This window comes from Manis pentadactyla, chromosome 8, assembly GCF_030020395.1.
Source record: "Manis pentadactyla isolate mManPen7 chromosome 8, mManPen7.hap1, whole genome shotgun sequence".
NCBI classification, from domain to species: Eukaryota; Metazoa; Chordata; class Mammalia; order Pholidota; family Manidae; genus Manis; species Manis pentadactyla.
Genome location: NC_080026.1, coordinates 73,038,941 through 73,051,273, shown reverse-complemented (window position 1 = coordinate 73,051,273; position 12,333 = coordinate 73,038,941). Strand labels below are relative to the sequence as shown.

Sequence of the window (12,333 nt, the reverse complement as noted above, 5' to 3'; positions counted from 1 at the left end):
GCAAATCTCCCTCCCTCCCTCTCGCACCACTGCAATTTCATGTCATGGTGTTCTTCTATTGCATGGCACATTGATTTTCTTTTTATCATTTGGTCCTCACTACGCTGAGGTGGATGAAATACATCTTACTGCTCCTACATCCCATGTCATCAGGTGTCTAGCCCCCCAAGCCCACCAGTCTGGAGGTATGAACGAGGTCATTTTCCATTAATACTTGAATCCTGCTAGCTCTCACCCCCGACTTGCTCATACAGAAATCTCCGTTGGTGTCAAAGCCTGCACCCGCATGTTTGTGGGCATTCTTAAGGGTTTGTTTCTGGGGTGTCTGAGTCAGGCCCATGGCCACATGCTGCTGGCAGTGGGGATCCCTGTGGCTCTCTGCACCCACAAAGGTGCAGACCCCCATTCACTCCAGCCAGTAAAGTCCCCGTGGCTGAAGGCTGTGGCAGTCCATAGACTCTTTGTCAAGTAGGAAGGAGAATGTTCCCTTCCTCTGTGTTGACCTCAGTTGAGGACTGTCTCTCAGTTGCTTGAGTCCCATAGTGTTAAAGGATTGAGTGAACAACTGTGATCAGTATATATCCCATATTCTCCTGTGGAGGCCAGTGTGGCTTTGTTGGGGGGTGTTAAGACCAGATGATATGCTTTTCCACAACCCGAACCCCTTTCCAAACCGCAGGGTCTGTTTCTGTTTCTGGGACTCTCTGCAAGACTCCATTTTTTTCCTTGTGGGGATTTTCTGCTGGCTTTGCCATTTACTCCTGTGACCATTCCTATGCAACCCGCTTATAGTTAGGATTCAAAAGTCCTCACACACCCCAGAAGCCTCTTCAACTCTTACGTAAATCAGTTAATGAAAATCAATACCAGGGACATAATGTGCTGCCCACTTCTACCTAAGTAGGGCAGGATATAAAACAGTGTGAGCTCTGGAGCCAGAGTCCAGGCTCAAATACTAGTGATTAGCTATGAACCTGGGCAAATTACTTAAGCCCTCTGGGCCTCTGTTCTCTCATCTGTAAAATGGGGATGCTAACAGTACTTACTTCATTAGGATGTTGAAAGTTTCAAAGAATACCTGGTGTAATAGTGAATGTTCCATATTATCAAACCTCTGTTACATACAATTTAAAGAACTTAAAATCTTGAATAGACTAAGTGGCTTATCCATTGTCACATCAGTTTGGAAGGAGCACAGATAAGATGTTCATCAGCTAGCCAACGAATATTTATTCAGTGTCCTCATATGCCAAGGTTCTTTCCAGCTGCTGAAGATAGAGTGGTGATGCAGACACAGGTGGGCTCCTAGGATGGACGGTATGGCTCATCTGACCCCTATTTCTGTGAGTTCTTCCTACCACATGAGTCATTGTCCAACTGTTTTTTGGCTAAGCCAAATAATGCTTCATTTCAGTGAAATCTGGGACAATATACACAACAGGTGAAAACAGAACTGCTGCCCTAGGAGTGGTGGATCCATCCTCCCTCTCCCTTGAACAATAGCCCTGAAGATAACTAGAGGCAGCCAGTTGACACACTCAGCCCTGTGCACAGCCATGACTGTCTCACGGCACAGTTTGGCTTGCTGGCTTTGGACTACACAGACACAGTTAGATTCTAAAGTGATTTATCTGCGTGTCAGAAAGTTGGGCAAGATATCATTCATATGGATATCATTTAATTAAGTCATTCATGAAAGTTTGAATCACCATCCTTGAAAATTTGAAATATTTCTGTCTCTACAGACATGTGGCCACTTTCATTTACCATTGAATAATCATACATTTCTTGGTCACCTACAGTGTGCAAGTGTAATTTTTTTCATTCTGACCATGTCTCCCAAATATATTTTGTTGGTTTTAATTTTGTCAAAAGTTGCTGGATATATAGTTTTGGGGTTGTCTCAGACTCTCCAATAGTAAATGTCACATCTAAATTTAAAAAAGGATCCTCAAGCTTATGTTCTTGACTGGTACTATCCCAGTAGAGTCAAGACATGACAGCCTTGTGAGACTTGATCATTTAATGGCAAGTATTCCATGGCTCTGATTTCCCAAGGGAGGGCTTCAGGGCTTTCCATGTATACGCCTAGTGTTTATTCAGCACCTAATATGATCTGACCTGGCATTAAACATAGGATGTCACATCTAGTCCAGATAACACCACTGTGAAGATATTTTGTCCATATGAGGAAATAAGTATTGGAAAGGTTGAACAACTCACTCAAAGCCTGGATTGAATCCAGGTTATCCTGGCTCTAGTATTTGTACCTTTCTACTGGCCATACTTTCATGTCCTCTAAAACATGGGAGTCTAGGATGTTCTAGAGCAGTTTCCCTCTTACACCCCCAAATCTGGCTTAGAACAATTTAACATCACATATTTGCAAGACACAACTTCTTGCTGAAGTTGGAGAGGCTATTGACACATGTTATAATCATTTAAAACAGATAACCATCTGAATAATGCTTTTGGATTGTATTAAACAATATTCAATTCTGGTTTCACCAGATTTTTGCTGTTATATATTCTCTGTTTTTAAAAATAGCAGTAGCAAGAGCTAGTACATTTGTATGGTGCATGTACAAAGTTTCATAACAGGAATTTGTTCCTTAACATTGTCACTTTGAGATTATTTTGGTGGAGAGCTGAAAACATGTTTCTTAACTGTGTTTGTATTTCTCTAGGCATGGTCCTTCCTGGTATGTACTTTAACTTTCCAAGTAGCTAAATTATTATAATTAGACATGTTACATTAATTATAAATGGTTAGGAGCATAACTAAAAAAAATCCAAATGAACCATTTGAAATTACTAACAGTTCATGATCCAACCAGTTTTAATAGAATAATGCTACATTTTTCTGTTGATTTGAGTCCAAATAACAGGAAACTTCTGGATCAGATGCAGCTATGGTTTATAATGTATTTGACTGACAAAAGTAAACTTGTTTCTAGATTATTGTTGCACATTTTGTTGCTGAGATTTTTAAAAAGTTGTGATCTTTTCTGCTAATTACTTCTACTCAAGTATTGGTCCTCATTTAGTCTCACAAATGTGGAAATCTTTTTCTACTGCATTTATAAAACATTTTTAATTGATCAAGGATAAGTTAATTTCAGATGCAACTTAAAGTGGATGCACCTGGTTGGATTGTGGGTGATTGTTTGTGATGTGTGATTATGCACGAATTTAATTTCAAGTGATGATGATTGCTAGCTCTAGAACTAAGAGTAAATACATATTTGCTATGACTGTCAATTTCTGCGTTAAATCAGAATGAAAATGTACAATTCGGAAGATATTATTTATGTGTGCTATTATTTTCATCCCTGTTGTTTTTCCTTAAAAAAGCCAGTTAAGCAATAAAAAGTACTTTAGTTTTTGCTTAAGAACAGTCCCAAACAACTGCTAAGCAGATCTACAAGGTTAAAACAAAAGGCTTGAAAATTATTAAGCAAAAACAAACTCACTCAATTCACTGTGAAGTTATGTGTGGGAGTAACCCTGGCTCAAGAACCATTGTACTCTTCCAAAATGAGACACACCATCACAAGCAGGGTGGCTCCCACCGGAGCTGAAGCACATGATGGCACAAGGCTCAAAGCCCGTCCATGTTTCAGTACAGAGTTTAAATTACTGGAGAAGTTTATACATTAGAGAAGCTGGTAAAGATGGTAGGGAAACCACAGCAAGTCTGCTCATACCATGTGGAGCTGTAGCTACAGGTGTATAAGATCTGCTGTGATTGCTCCTGGGTAGAACTTTCCTTCACATCCCATGGAGTAGCTCTCCTATCTTGACAACGTGTCAGGGAGCTCTGCTTGCTCAGTTTGGATTTTCACTCGAGGTCAGGATGAAGGTGGATCAGAGGCTACCTGGGGCGGGAACCTAGTGGACTGAAGGAGGTGATTGTGGCAGGAAAGCAGAGGTTGGATTTCAACCCGCAATACCTGATGGAAGACAGCACTGCAAGTGTGGTGCAGGCAGAGCTGGGCTGTGCAAATTTTGCTTTTTCTTTTACCTTATTTGGGTCAAGTGGCTCTTTGCAAGCAGTGTGGTCAGCAGTACACAGAATACATGATTTCTAATTAGATCACCAACATCTGTGAAAGTATTAGCCTTTGTTTGCCTCTCCCTTTTTCTCCTAGACTGCACGGTGGGTTTCATCGTAAACCCCCACTGATATGGTGCTTTACCATATGCTTCCTCCGGCAATCCAGGAATTATGCACATTATTTATTATCCTATTTCTCAAGTGAGGAGACTGAGCACAGAGAAGGTGAATAACATAGGTAGTAAATGGGAGAACACCTGACTTCAAGTTTAGTTCTCTGTACAGAGCGGGGTGGGGGGTGCTCTTACTGCCTATGAACTTTGAAACAAAGGAGTTTAGCCCAATGACTAAGCCCATTACTTTATTATTTTTTTTAGAGGACTTCTCTCATATTTATTGATCAAATGGTTGTTAACAACAATAAAATTCTGTATAGGGGACTCAATGTACAATCATTAATCAACCCCAAACCTAATTCTCAACAGTCTCCAATCTTCTGAAGCATAACGAATAAATTCTTACATGGTGAACAGTGCAAGGGCAGTCACATCACAGAAACTTTCGGTTTTGATCACACATCATGAACTATAAACAATCAAGTCAGATATGATTATTCATTTGATTTTTATACTTGATTTATATGTGGATCCCACATTTCTCCCTTATTATTTTTTTTAATAAAATGCTGAAGTGGTAGGTAGATGCAAGATAAAGATAGAAAACATAATTTAGTGCTGTAAGAGGGCAAATGTAGACGATCAGGTCTGTGCCTATAGCCTAAGTATTAATCCAAGCTAGACAAGGGCAACAAAACATCCACGGATGCAGATTTCTCTCAGAACAGTGGGGGTGAGGTTCTAAGCCTCACCTCTGTTGATCCCCAATTTCTCACCTGATGACCCCCCTGTGACTGTGCCTGTCTTAGGTTGTTCCTCCCTTGAGGAATCTTACCCGTCTCTGGCTAACCAGCCATCTTCTGGGGCCATACAGGGAAATGTAAAGTTGGTAAGTGAGAGAGAAGCAATATTGTTTGAAAAGGTTAGCTTTTTACTTCTTTGCAGATTTATGCCCTGTGGCTTCTATGCCCAGCATTTGTCTTGAGGTATCTTTACCACTTGGAAGAATTATGATACTCGGTAATTTCGATATGAGGCATGAATTCTACTTAGGGGTTGTAATTATGAAGGAAGAAGAGAAGCTATAGAAGTAGCAGATGGAAGAAAACATGGGAAGATTGATTATTTCTTTGACATAACTTTTTGTAGAGTAACTTCAGCATGTATAGGTTTTAACAAACTACTAATTAAATTGCGCACACACATTAACAGAATAGGAATACAGCTACATAACCAAAGCAGACCTACAATTACCAGCCATATCCAGTGAAACCAAGAAAACCAGTTAGGCACCCTAGGCATTTGTGAAAACTTATCAATAATATGATGGATATTGTCTAACTGAATTTGAATAGTTTGAGAAAAATCAGACAAATTAAAACAACACATTCCTGGGAACTGTTCACATCCCATATGTTCTTTTAACAGTAGAGAGTCTTTGGAGCACTGCAACTTGCACTTCTCCTAATTCTTGGTTGAGTTACAACAATATAGTTCCAGTCAAATTTGTTGTTTTACTGTATGCACAGGCCAGCTTAGATATCTCCTTCTTCATTCCAATGGCAAGTCCAGAAACCGGCAGGATCAATGCAGCTACAACCGCAACAGCGCCAGGGTCTTTGTTGAAGTTTTCTGATGATCATCTTCTGGAATGACTCTTCCAGAGGATGTTGATGTTGGAAGTTCTTCTTCGTATCGTATCTTAATTTGTTTTCTGGGTAGCCGAATTAGGCGTTGATCCTCTGTATAAACACAAACAAACCCTTTACCCACACTTTGATATGACCTTTATGCCATTGTGAAGAACCTATTGGAGACAACCACACAGGAACTGCTTTTTTTTTTTTAAGAGAAAGAAATATTATCAGAAAAATGTACTTCCATAGCTGATCACCCGACACCCTTTAAAAGATCAAAATTAAGGATATGTAAAGCATGCATTAATCAATCATTAATTTGCATTTAATTTTATCCTATCAGGGAGTAATCCCCCCTCCTTTTTTTTTTTGGTTATCATTAATCTACAATTACATGAAGATATTATGTTTACTAGGCTCTCCCCTACACCGAGTCCCCCCCCACAAACCCCATTACAGTCACTGTCCACCAGCATAGCAAAATGTTGTAGAATCACTACTTGTCTTCTCTGTGTTGCACAGCCCTCCCCTTTCTCCCACGCCCAACATTATGCATGTTAATCATAATACCCCCTTTCTTCTTCCCCACCCTTATCCCTCTCTACCCTCCCATTCTCCCCAGTCTCTTTCCCTTTGGTAACTGTTAGTCCCTTCTTGGGTTCTGTGATTCTTCTGCTGTTTTGTTCCTTCAGTTTGTCCTTTGTTCTTATACTCCACAGATGAGTGAAATCATTTGGTATTTGTCTTTCTCTGCTTGGCTTATTTCACTGAGCATAATACCCTCTAGCTCCATCCATGTTGTTGCAAAATGGTAGGATTGGTTTCCTTCTTATGGCTGAATAATATTCCATTGTGTATATGTACCACATCTTCTTTATCCATTCATCTACTGATGGACACTTAGGTTGCTTCCATTTCTTGGCTATTGTAAATAGTGCTGCGATAAACATAGGGGTGCATCTGTCTTTTTCAAACTGGAGTGCTGCATTCTTAGGGTAAATTCCTAGAAGTGGAATTCCTGGGTCAAATGGTAAGTCTATTTTGAGCATTTTGAGGAACCTCCATACTGCTTTCCACAATGGTTGAACTAATTTACATTCCCACCAGCAGTGTAGGAGGGTTCCCCTTTCTCCACAACCTCGCCAACTTTTGTTATTGTTTGTCTTTTGGATGGCAGCCATCCTTACTGGTGTGAGGTGATATCTGACTGTAGTTTTAATTTGCATTTCTCTGATAACTAGTGATGTGGAGCATCTTTTCATGTGTCTGTTGGCCATCAGAATTTCTTTTTTGGAGAACTGTCTGTTCAGTTCCTCTGCCCATTTTTTAATTGAATTATTTGCTTTTTGTTTGTTGAGGCATGTGAGCTCTTTATATATTTTGGATGTCAAGCCTTTATTGGATCTGTCATTTACAAATATATTCTCCCATACTATAGGGTACCTTTTTGTTCTATTGATGGTGTCTTTTGCTGTACAGAAGCTTTTCAGCTTGATATAGTCCCACTTTTCATTTTTGCTGTTGTTTTCCTTGCCCAGGGAGATATGTTCATGAAGAAGTCGCTAATGTTTATGTCCAAGAGATTTTTGCCTATGTTTTTTTCTAAGAGTTTAATGGTTTCGTGACTTACATTCAGGTCTTTGATCCATTTTGAGTTTACTTTTGTATATGGGGTTAGACAATGGTCCAGTTTCATTCTCCTACATGTAGCTGTCCAGTTTTGCCAGCTCCATCTGTTGAAGAGACTGTCATTTCGCCATTGTATATCCATGGCTCCTTTATCAAATATTAATTGACCATATATGTTTGGTTAATGTCTGGAGTCTCTAATCTGTTCCACTGGTCTGTGGCTCTGTTCTTGTGCCAGTACCAAATTGTCTTGATTACTATGGCTTTGTAGTAGAGCTGGAAGTTGGGGAGTGAGATCCCCCCCCACTTTATTCTTCTTTCTCAGGATTGCTTTGACTATTCGGGGTCTTTGGTGTTTCCATATGAATTTTTGAACTATTTGTTCCAGTTTGTTGAAGAATGTTGCTGGTAATTTGATAGGGATTGCATCAAATCTGTATATTGCTTTGGGCAGGATGGCCATTTTGACTATATTAATTCTTTCTAGCCAAGAGGATGGGATGAGTTTCTGTTTGTTAGTGTCTTCTTTAATTTCTCTTAAGAGTGTCTTGTAGTTTTCAGGGTATAGGTCTTTCACTTCTTTGGTTAGGTTTATTCCTAGGTATTTTATTCTTTTTGATGCAATTGTGATTGGAATTATTTTCCTGATTTCTCTTTCTATTGATTCATTGTTAGTGTATAGGAAAGCCACAGATTTCTGTGTGTTAATTTTGTATCCTGCAACTTTGCTGTATTCCGAGATCAGTTCTAGTAGTTTTGGAGTGGAGTCTTTAGGGTTTTTTATGTACAATATCATGTCATCTGCAAATAGTGACAGTTTGACTTCTTCTTTACCAATCTGGATTCCTTGTATTTCTTTGTTTTGTCTAATTGCCGTGGCTAGGACCTCCAATACTATGTTAAATGACAGTGGGGAGGGTGGGCATCCCTGTCTTGTTCCTGATCTCAGAGGAAAAGCTTTCAGCTTCTCGCTGTTCAGTATGATGTTTAAGCCCATTACTTTCTGTGCCCATTATCTTACTTGTGGTTACTGAAGCCACCTCAGGGACTTCACAGCCAGCCCATTTTCCACAACTGCCCCATCTCTTACTTTGAGAAGCCCCTCAAACACTTATCATCTTAAACTCTTGAGAATCCATGCAGCCAAAACTATATGTCTTAATGCCTTTTGGAGGAAAGGATCGGAAGGAACACTGTGCACATTTGAGTCATCCTTACAGAACAGCACACCTTGCATCCCGCGGCTCTTCTTACAGATGGAGTCATCAACATGAGCATCCCCATCGTTCTGCCCGTCTCTGCGGATGATAAGACGCGCCTGGAAGGGTGCAGTGAGCTTGTCCTGACCCATGGCGGACGGAGGGTGGCTATCTTACGAGACCCTGAATTCTACGAACATAGAAAAGAAGAGCGTTGTTCCCGTGTGTGGGGGACGACGTGTGCAAAACATCCCCACATCAAAGTAAGTTGCAGAACCTTCCAAAGGGCTTTCTTGATCTTTTTCACCTTAGGACAAGAGTTACTCTTTAATTCCTTCACAAAGGACTGAGAAAATGGGTTAGATGGAAGAACACACGTCTCGGGGAGGCTTTTCCAGCTTTGCCTTTGGATATCTTTGTTGGGAAGAGACACAGAAAATGTCTTTCTTCTGGTTGAGGACTGGCCTGAACGATATCTTGAGTCCTCAGACCCTGTGATGGCAGGCTCCCTCAGCTACATGGGAAACAGCTGGGTCTAGCCAATAATTTAAGTCTGGCATCTCGAGGAGAGGACCAAACTCATAGCTGCGGCTGTGCACAAAACCGCGGCCAGAGCTTGCAGTCCTGTCCATCTTAAAAATTCACAAGGGAAGTAAATTTCTTCATACAGAATGAGTTCAAACAGCCACTGGAGAGAGACAGAGTTCATGCTCTGTAGCCATTGACTTGGGGTCAGTGACATCCTTTCGGTAAACACAAATCAGCGCCAATGGGGGCAGAGTTCCCAGAGGGAAGGCACCACATTTTCATGAGTGGCTATTTTAAGACTGAAAAATGTGTTCCTCTGATTAGGATCATTTTGAGTCTATCCTGTCCAATGTCAAAATAGACTAAAACTCCTCAGATTCCTTCATACTTCTGATTGTTGTTGGTGATACGATGTCAAGAAGAGAGTACTATGGAATTGCTGGGTGTGGTTCATTTCCTATGCAGAAAAATATGTGCAATAATTGCACAAACCTTTCCTCAACTGAGGTGAGAGCATTAGGGCATTGACATTTTTAAAAAAGACACAGAGTAGTAGTTTGACGTGTTGGCGTAGTTAAGTTCCAAAAAGTCCCACTGGAGTAGAGAGCAGTTTGAGGCCCAGGAGACTCTAAAAAGCCCAGTGCTCTCTCTGGCCCTTGGTTTCTTCATTTGTAAGGAACGGGCCCAAATTCAAAATAAACCTGAGATCTCTCAGAGCCCCATGACCCTACAAATAACACATTTGAATAAATCTGTTGGAACCTGTCAGGCAAACTTCTGTTTAGTTGTTTTGTTTGCTCATCATAGTTGTGAATGCTGCAAGGTAGGAAGGTCTTTTATCAAGGCCCTTGCTGGCTGCCTCTGAACACAAGAGGTCACTGGCAAGTGGAGCATCTCTGCATTGATTGGACGTAGCTCTCCAGCTGTAGATAAGCGTCTTTAATCTGAACACACATCCAGCTCAAAGTCATCTGAACCTTTGCTGTCCAAAGGCTGGCAGACAGGCCTTGTAATTGCTGACTGAGAGCTATTTGAGGAATTGTGTTCTGGGCCTGTTTCGTTCAATTCCCAGTCATAATCATACAGGTTTGGGATCTTATTTTCACCTAGTGACCTAAAGAATGTGACCTTTCGTCATGCCAGCTGAGCTATTTCCCCTCTTTGTCCTAGCATCCACAGACAATGATTGGCACTGAAAGGAAAACATTCTAAGGATGCTCTTGAACAATTACTTCTTTTCACCTTGTTTTCTACCATGTATTGGCAGTTGGGGCTCAGAATTTCTTAGAAGCCAGGGAGAGTGGTGGTGGAACCAGTGGCTTTGACAGTATAGTCAGTGACTCTTTTCCATTAGGTCATGAGAGAGACTCTGAAAACATTCTCAGGGGGCTCATGGTGAGAAATAGGCCATGAATGACCAGCCCAAGCCAGTTACCCTTTATACATGACACTTGGAGAGTTGAAGGTGTGTTCGCCAGAGACAATATGTGGGTTTCACAGGGCAAGGAACTCTTCACTGCACTTTTTTTTTAATTTTTGAAATTCACAATCATACCTCAAGCATGGTTTTGTTTTTCTTTTTTTTTTTAAAAAAAAAAAACTGAACCTTTTTAAAGTAATTCCTTCAAAAAGTAATCCTGGGCCTCTGGTACTTCCATGTGGCACTGGGAGTGATATATGCATGGAAAATGGCCAGAGTCACCAGGGAAATGGTCTTCCTCTCCAGTTCCTCCCTGAAGTCACCCTGACCTTCCATTCAGGTCATTCCACCCCTCTCTTTCCAGTCACTAATAAGGAAACATGTGATGTGGTTGCAGACGGAATCACGAGGAGGTGCAGGAGAAACTTGTAAAAATAATGCTCAGAGGAGCCCTGTTGCCTTTCGTCCATGGCCCTCAAAACTTTTCCAAGCAGTAATTATTTCTCACCATGCTCCTGTGAAGCACCTGGCCAGGATACAGATGTCAAAACCAAGAGAACAGACTATGACTTCCCAGTGAAGGACAGGAATGAGATGGTGTGTATACTTTAGCACTGCAATGGAGAATATATGATCAATTAGATAAACAGAGGAACCTGGAGACCTTTAAAAACTACCCACAATTGGGTCTCATTCTCACAGATTCTGATTTAATTGGCTTGGGGTCAATTCTGGACATTGGGAATTTTCAAGCTCCCTGGGATTCTAATGTAATGTGAAGGCTGAGAACCACAGCATTAGGTAATTATTTGGAGCCGTTTCCTGTATGGCACTGCCAGGGTATCTCCTACAAGCACCTCACTTTCAACATGCACGACATCTCCCCAGACCTATTTTCCCTTCTGGGACTCCTAACCGAGCTTAGCAGACAACTCCACCATCCAAGTGGTGACCCATGGCCAAAACTGGATGTCATTCTTGCTTCTTTTCTTCTCCTTTGTTCATTTAATCACCAAGTCCTGATGATTCTGCATCCTAAGTATTGCTTGAATTTGTTCACTGCTGTTCCAACCTGGGTCAGGACATTTCATTCTTACACCCCTCTGGTCCTGTCTCCATTCTTCAGCTAAAGTGAACTGTTCACACTTTGTTTGGGAAGTCCTGTTAACAGTAAGACTTCATCTTTCCACCTCACCCTCCCCACTGCCCAACATGTTCTTCTCTCCCGTCATTCTCTGCAGGGCCTTCTGGCCTCATCTGACTTATGTATGCATGGGCTAGTCCCTCAACTTAGGATGCTGTTCCCTCCATCCCTGCCTCCTCACCTTATTACTCCTTTCCTCCTTTGAGAAGATGGCCTCACTTTCATGACCTATCCGCCTGACTGGGTGGCCCATCTTTGTTCTCACAGAGCAGTTTGCCCTCATCCTGTCCAGCCCTGTTCCCCAGTACGGTTACCCATTTACTCTTCTGTCAGCTCACTCAGACTGCCAGCCCATGACATCAAGGACCGCACCTCAATCTGTCTTGTTCACAGTTAAATCCTCAGCAGCCACCCTGGGCCGGGCACATAATAAGTGCTGACTGCATGGAGCATGAATGGAAGGTGCCACTGAGGACGATGCTGAAATATCTGCCTGGAGACCACTGAGGAGGGCAGGTGTACAGTGGGAAGAAGGGCCTGGAGTCCTAGATGTGTCTTGGCTTCTGTAAGGCAGCGGTGTGCACTTGACTATGGCCGCTTCTC

At 41.6% G+C, this 12,333-nt stretch overlaps 1 protein-coding gene across 4 annotated transcripts in view; it reads left to right on the top strand.

The window, feature by feature from the left end:
• The window catches only part of PAPSS2 (3'-phosphoadenosine 5'-phosphosulfate synthase 2), an 87,370-nt gene that overhangs the window by 65,823 nt on the left and 9,214 nt on the right, over positions 1–12,333 (top strand). For 3 of the 4 annotated variants that reach the window (XM_036924042.2, XM_036924039.2, XM_036924038.2), the window contains 2 exons: positions 2,688–2,702; positions 8,696–8,901. In XM_036924042.2, coding sequence (XP_036779937.2) covers positions 2,688–2,702; positions 8,696–8,901 — 221 coding nt within the window. The remainder of the gene's footprint in view (positions 1–2,687; positions 2,703–8,695; positions 8,902–12,333) is intronic. The other variant, XM_036924041.2, reaches the window with a different exon arrangement.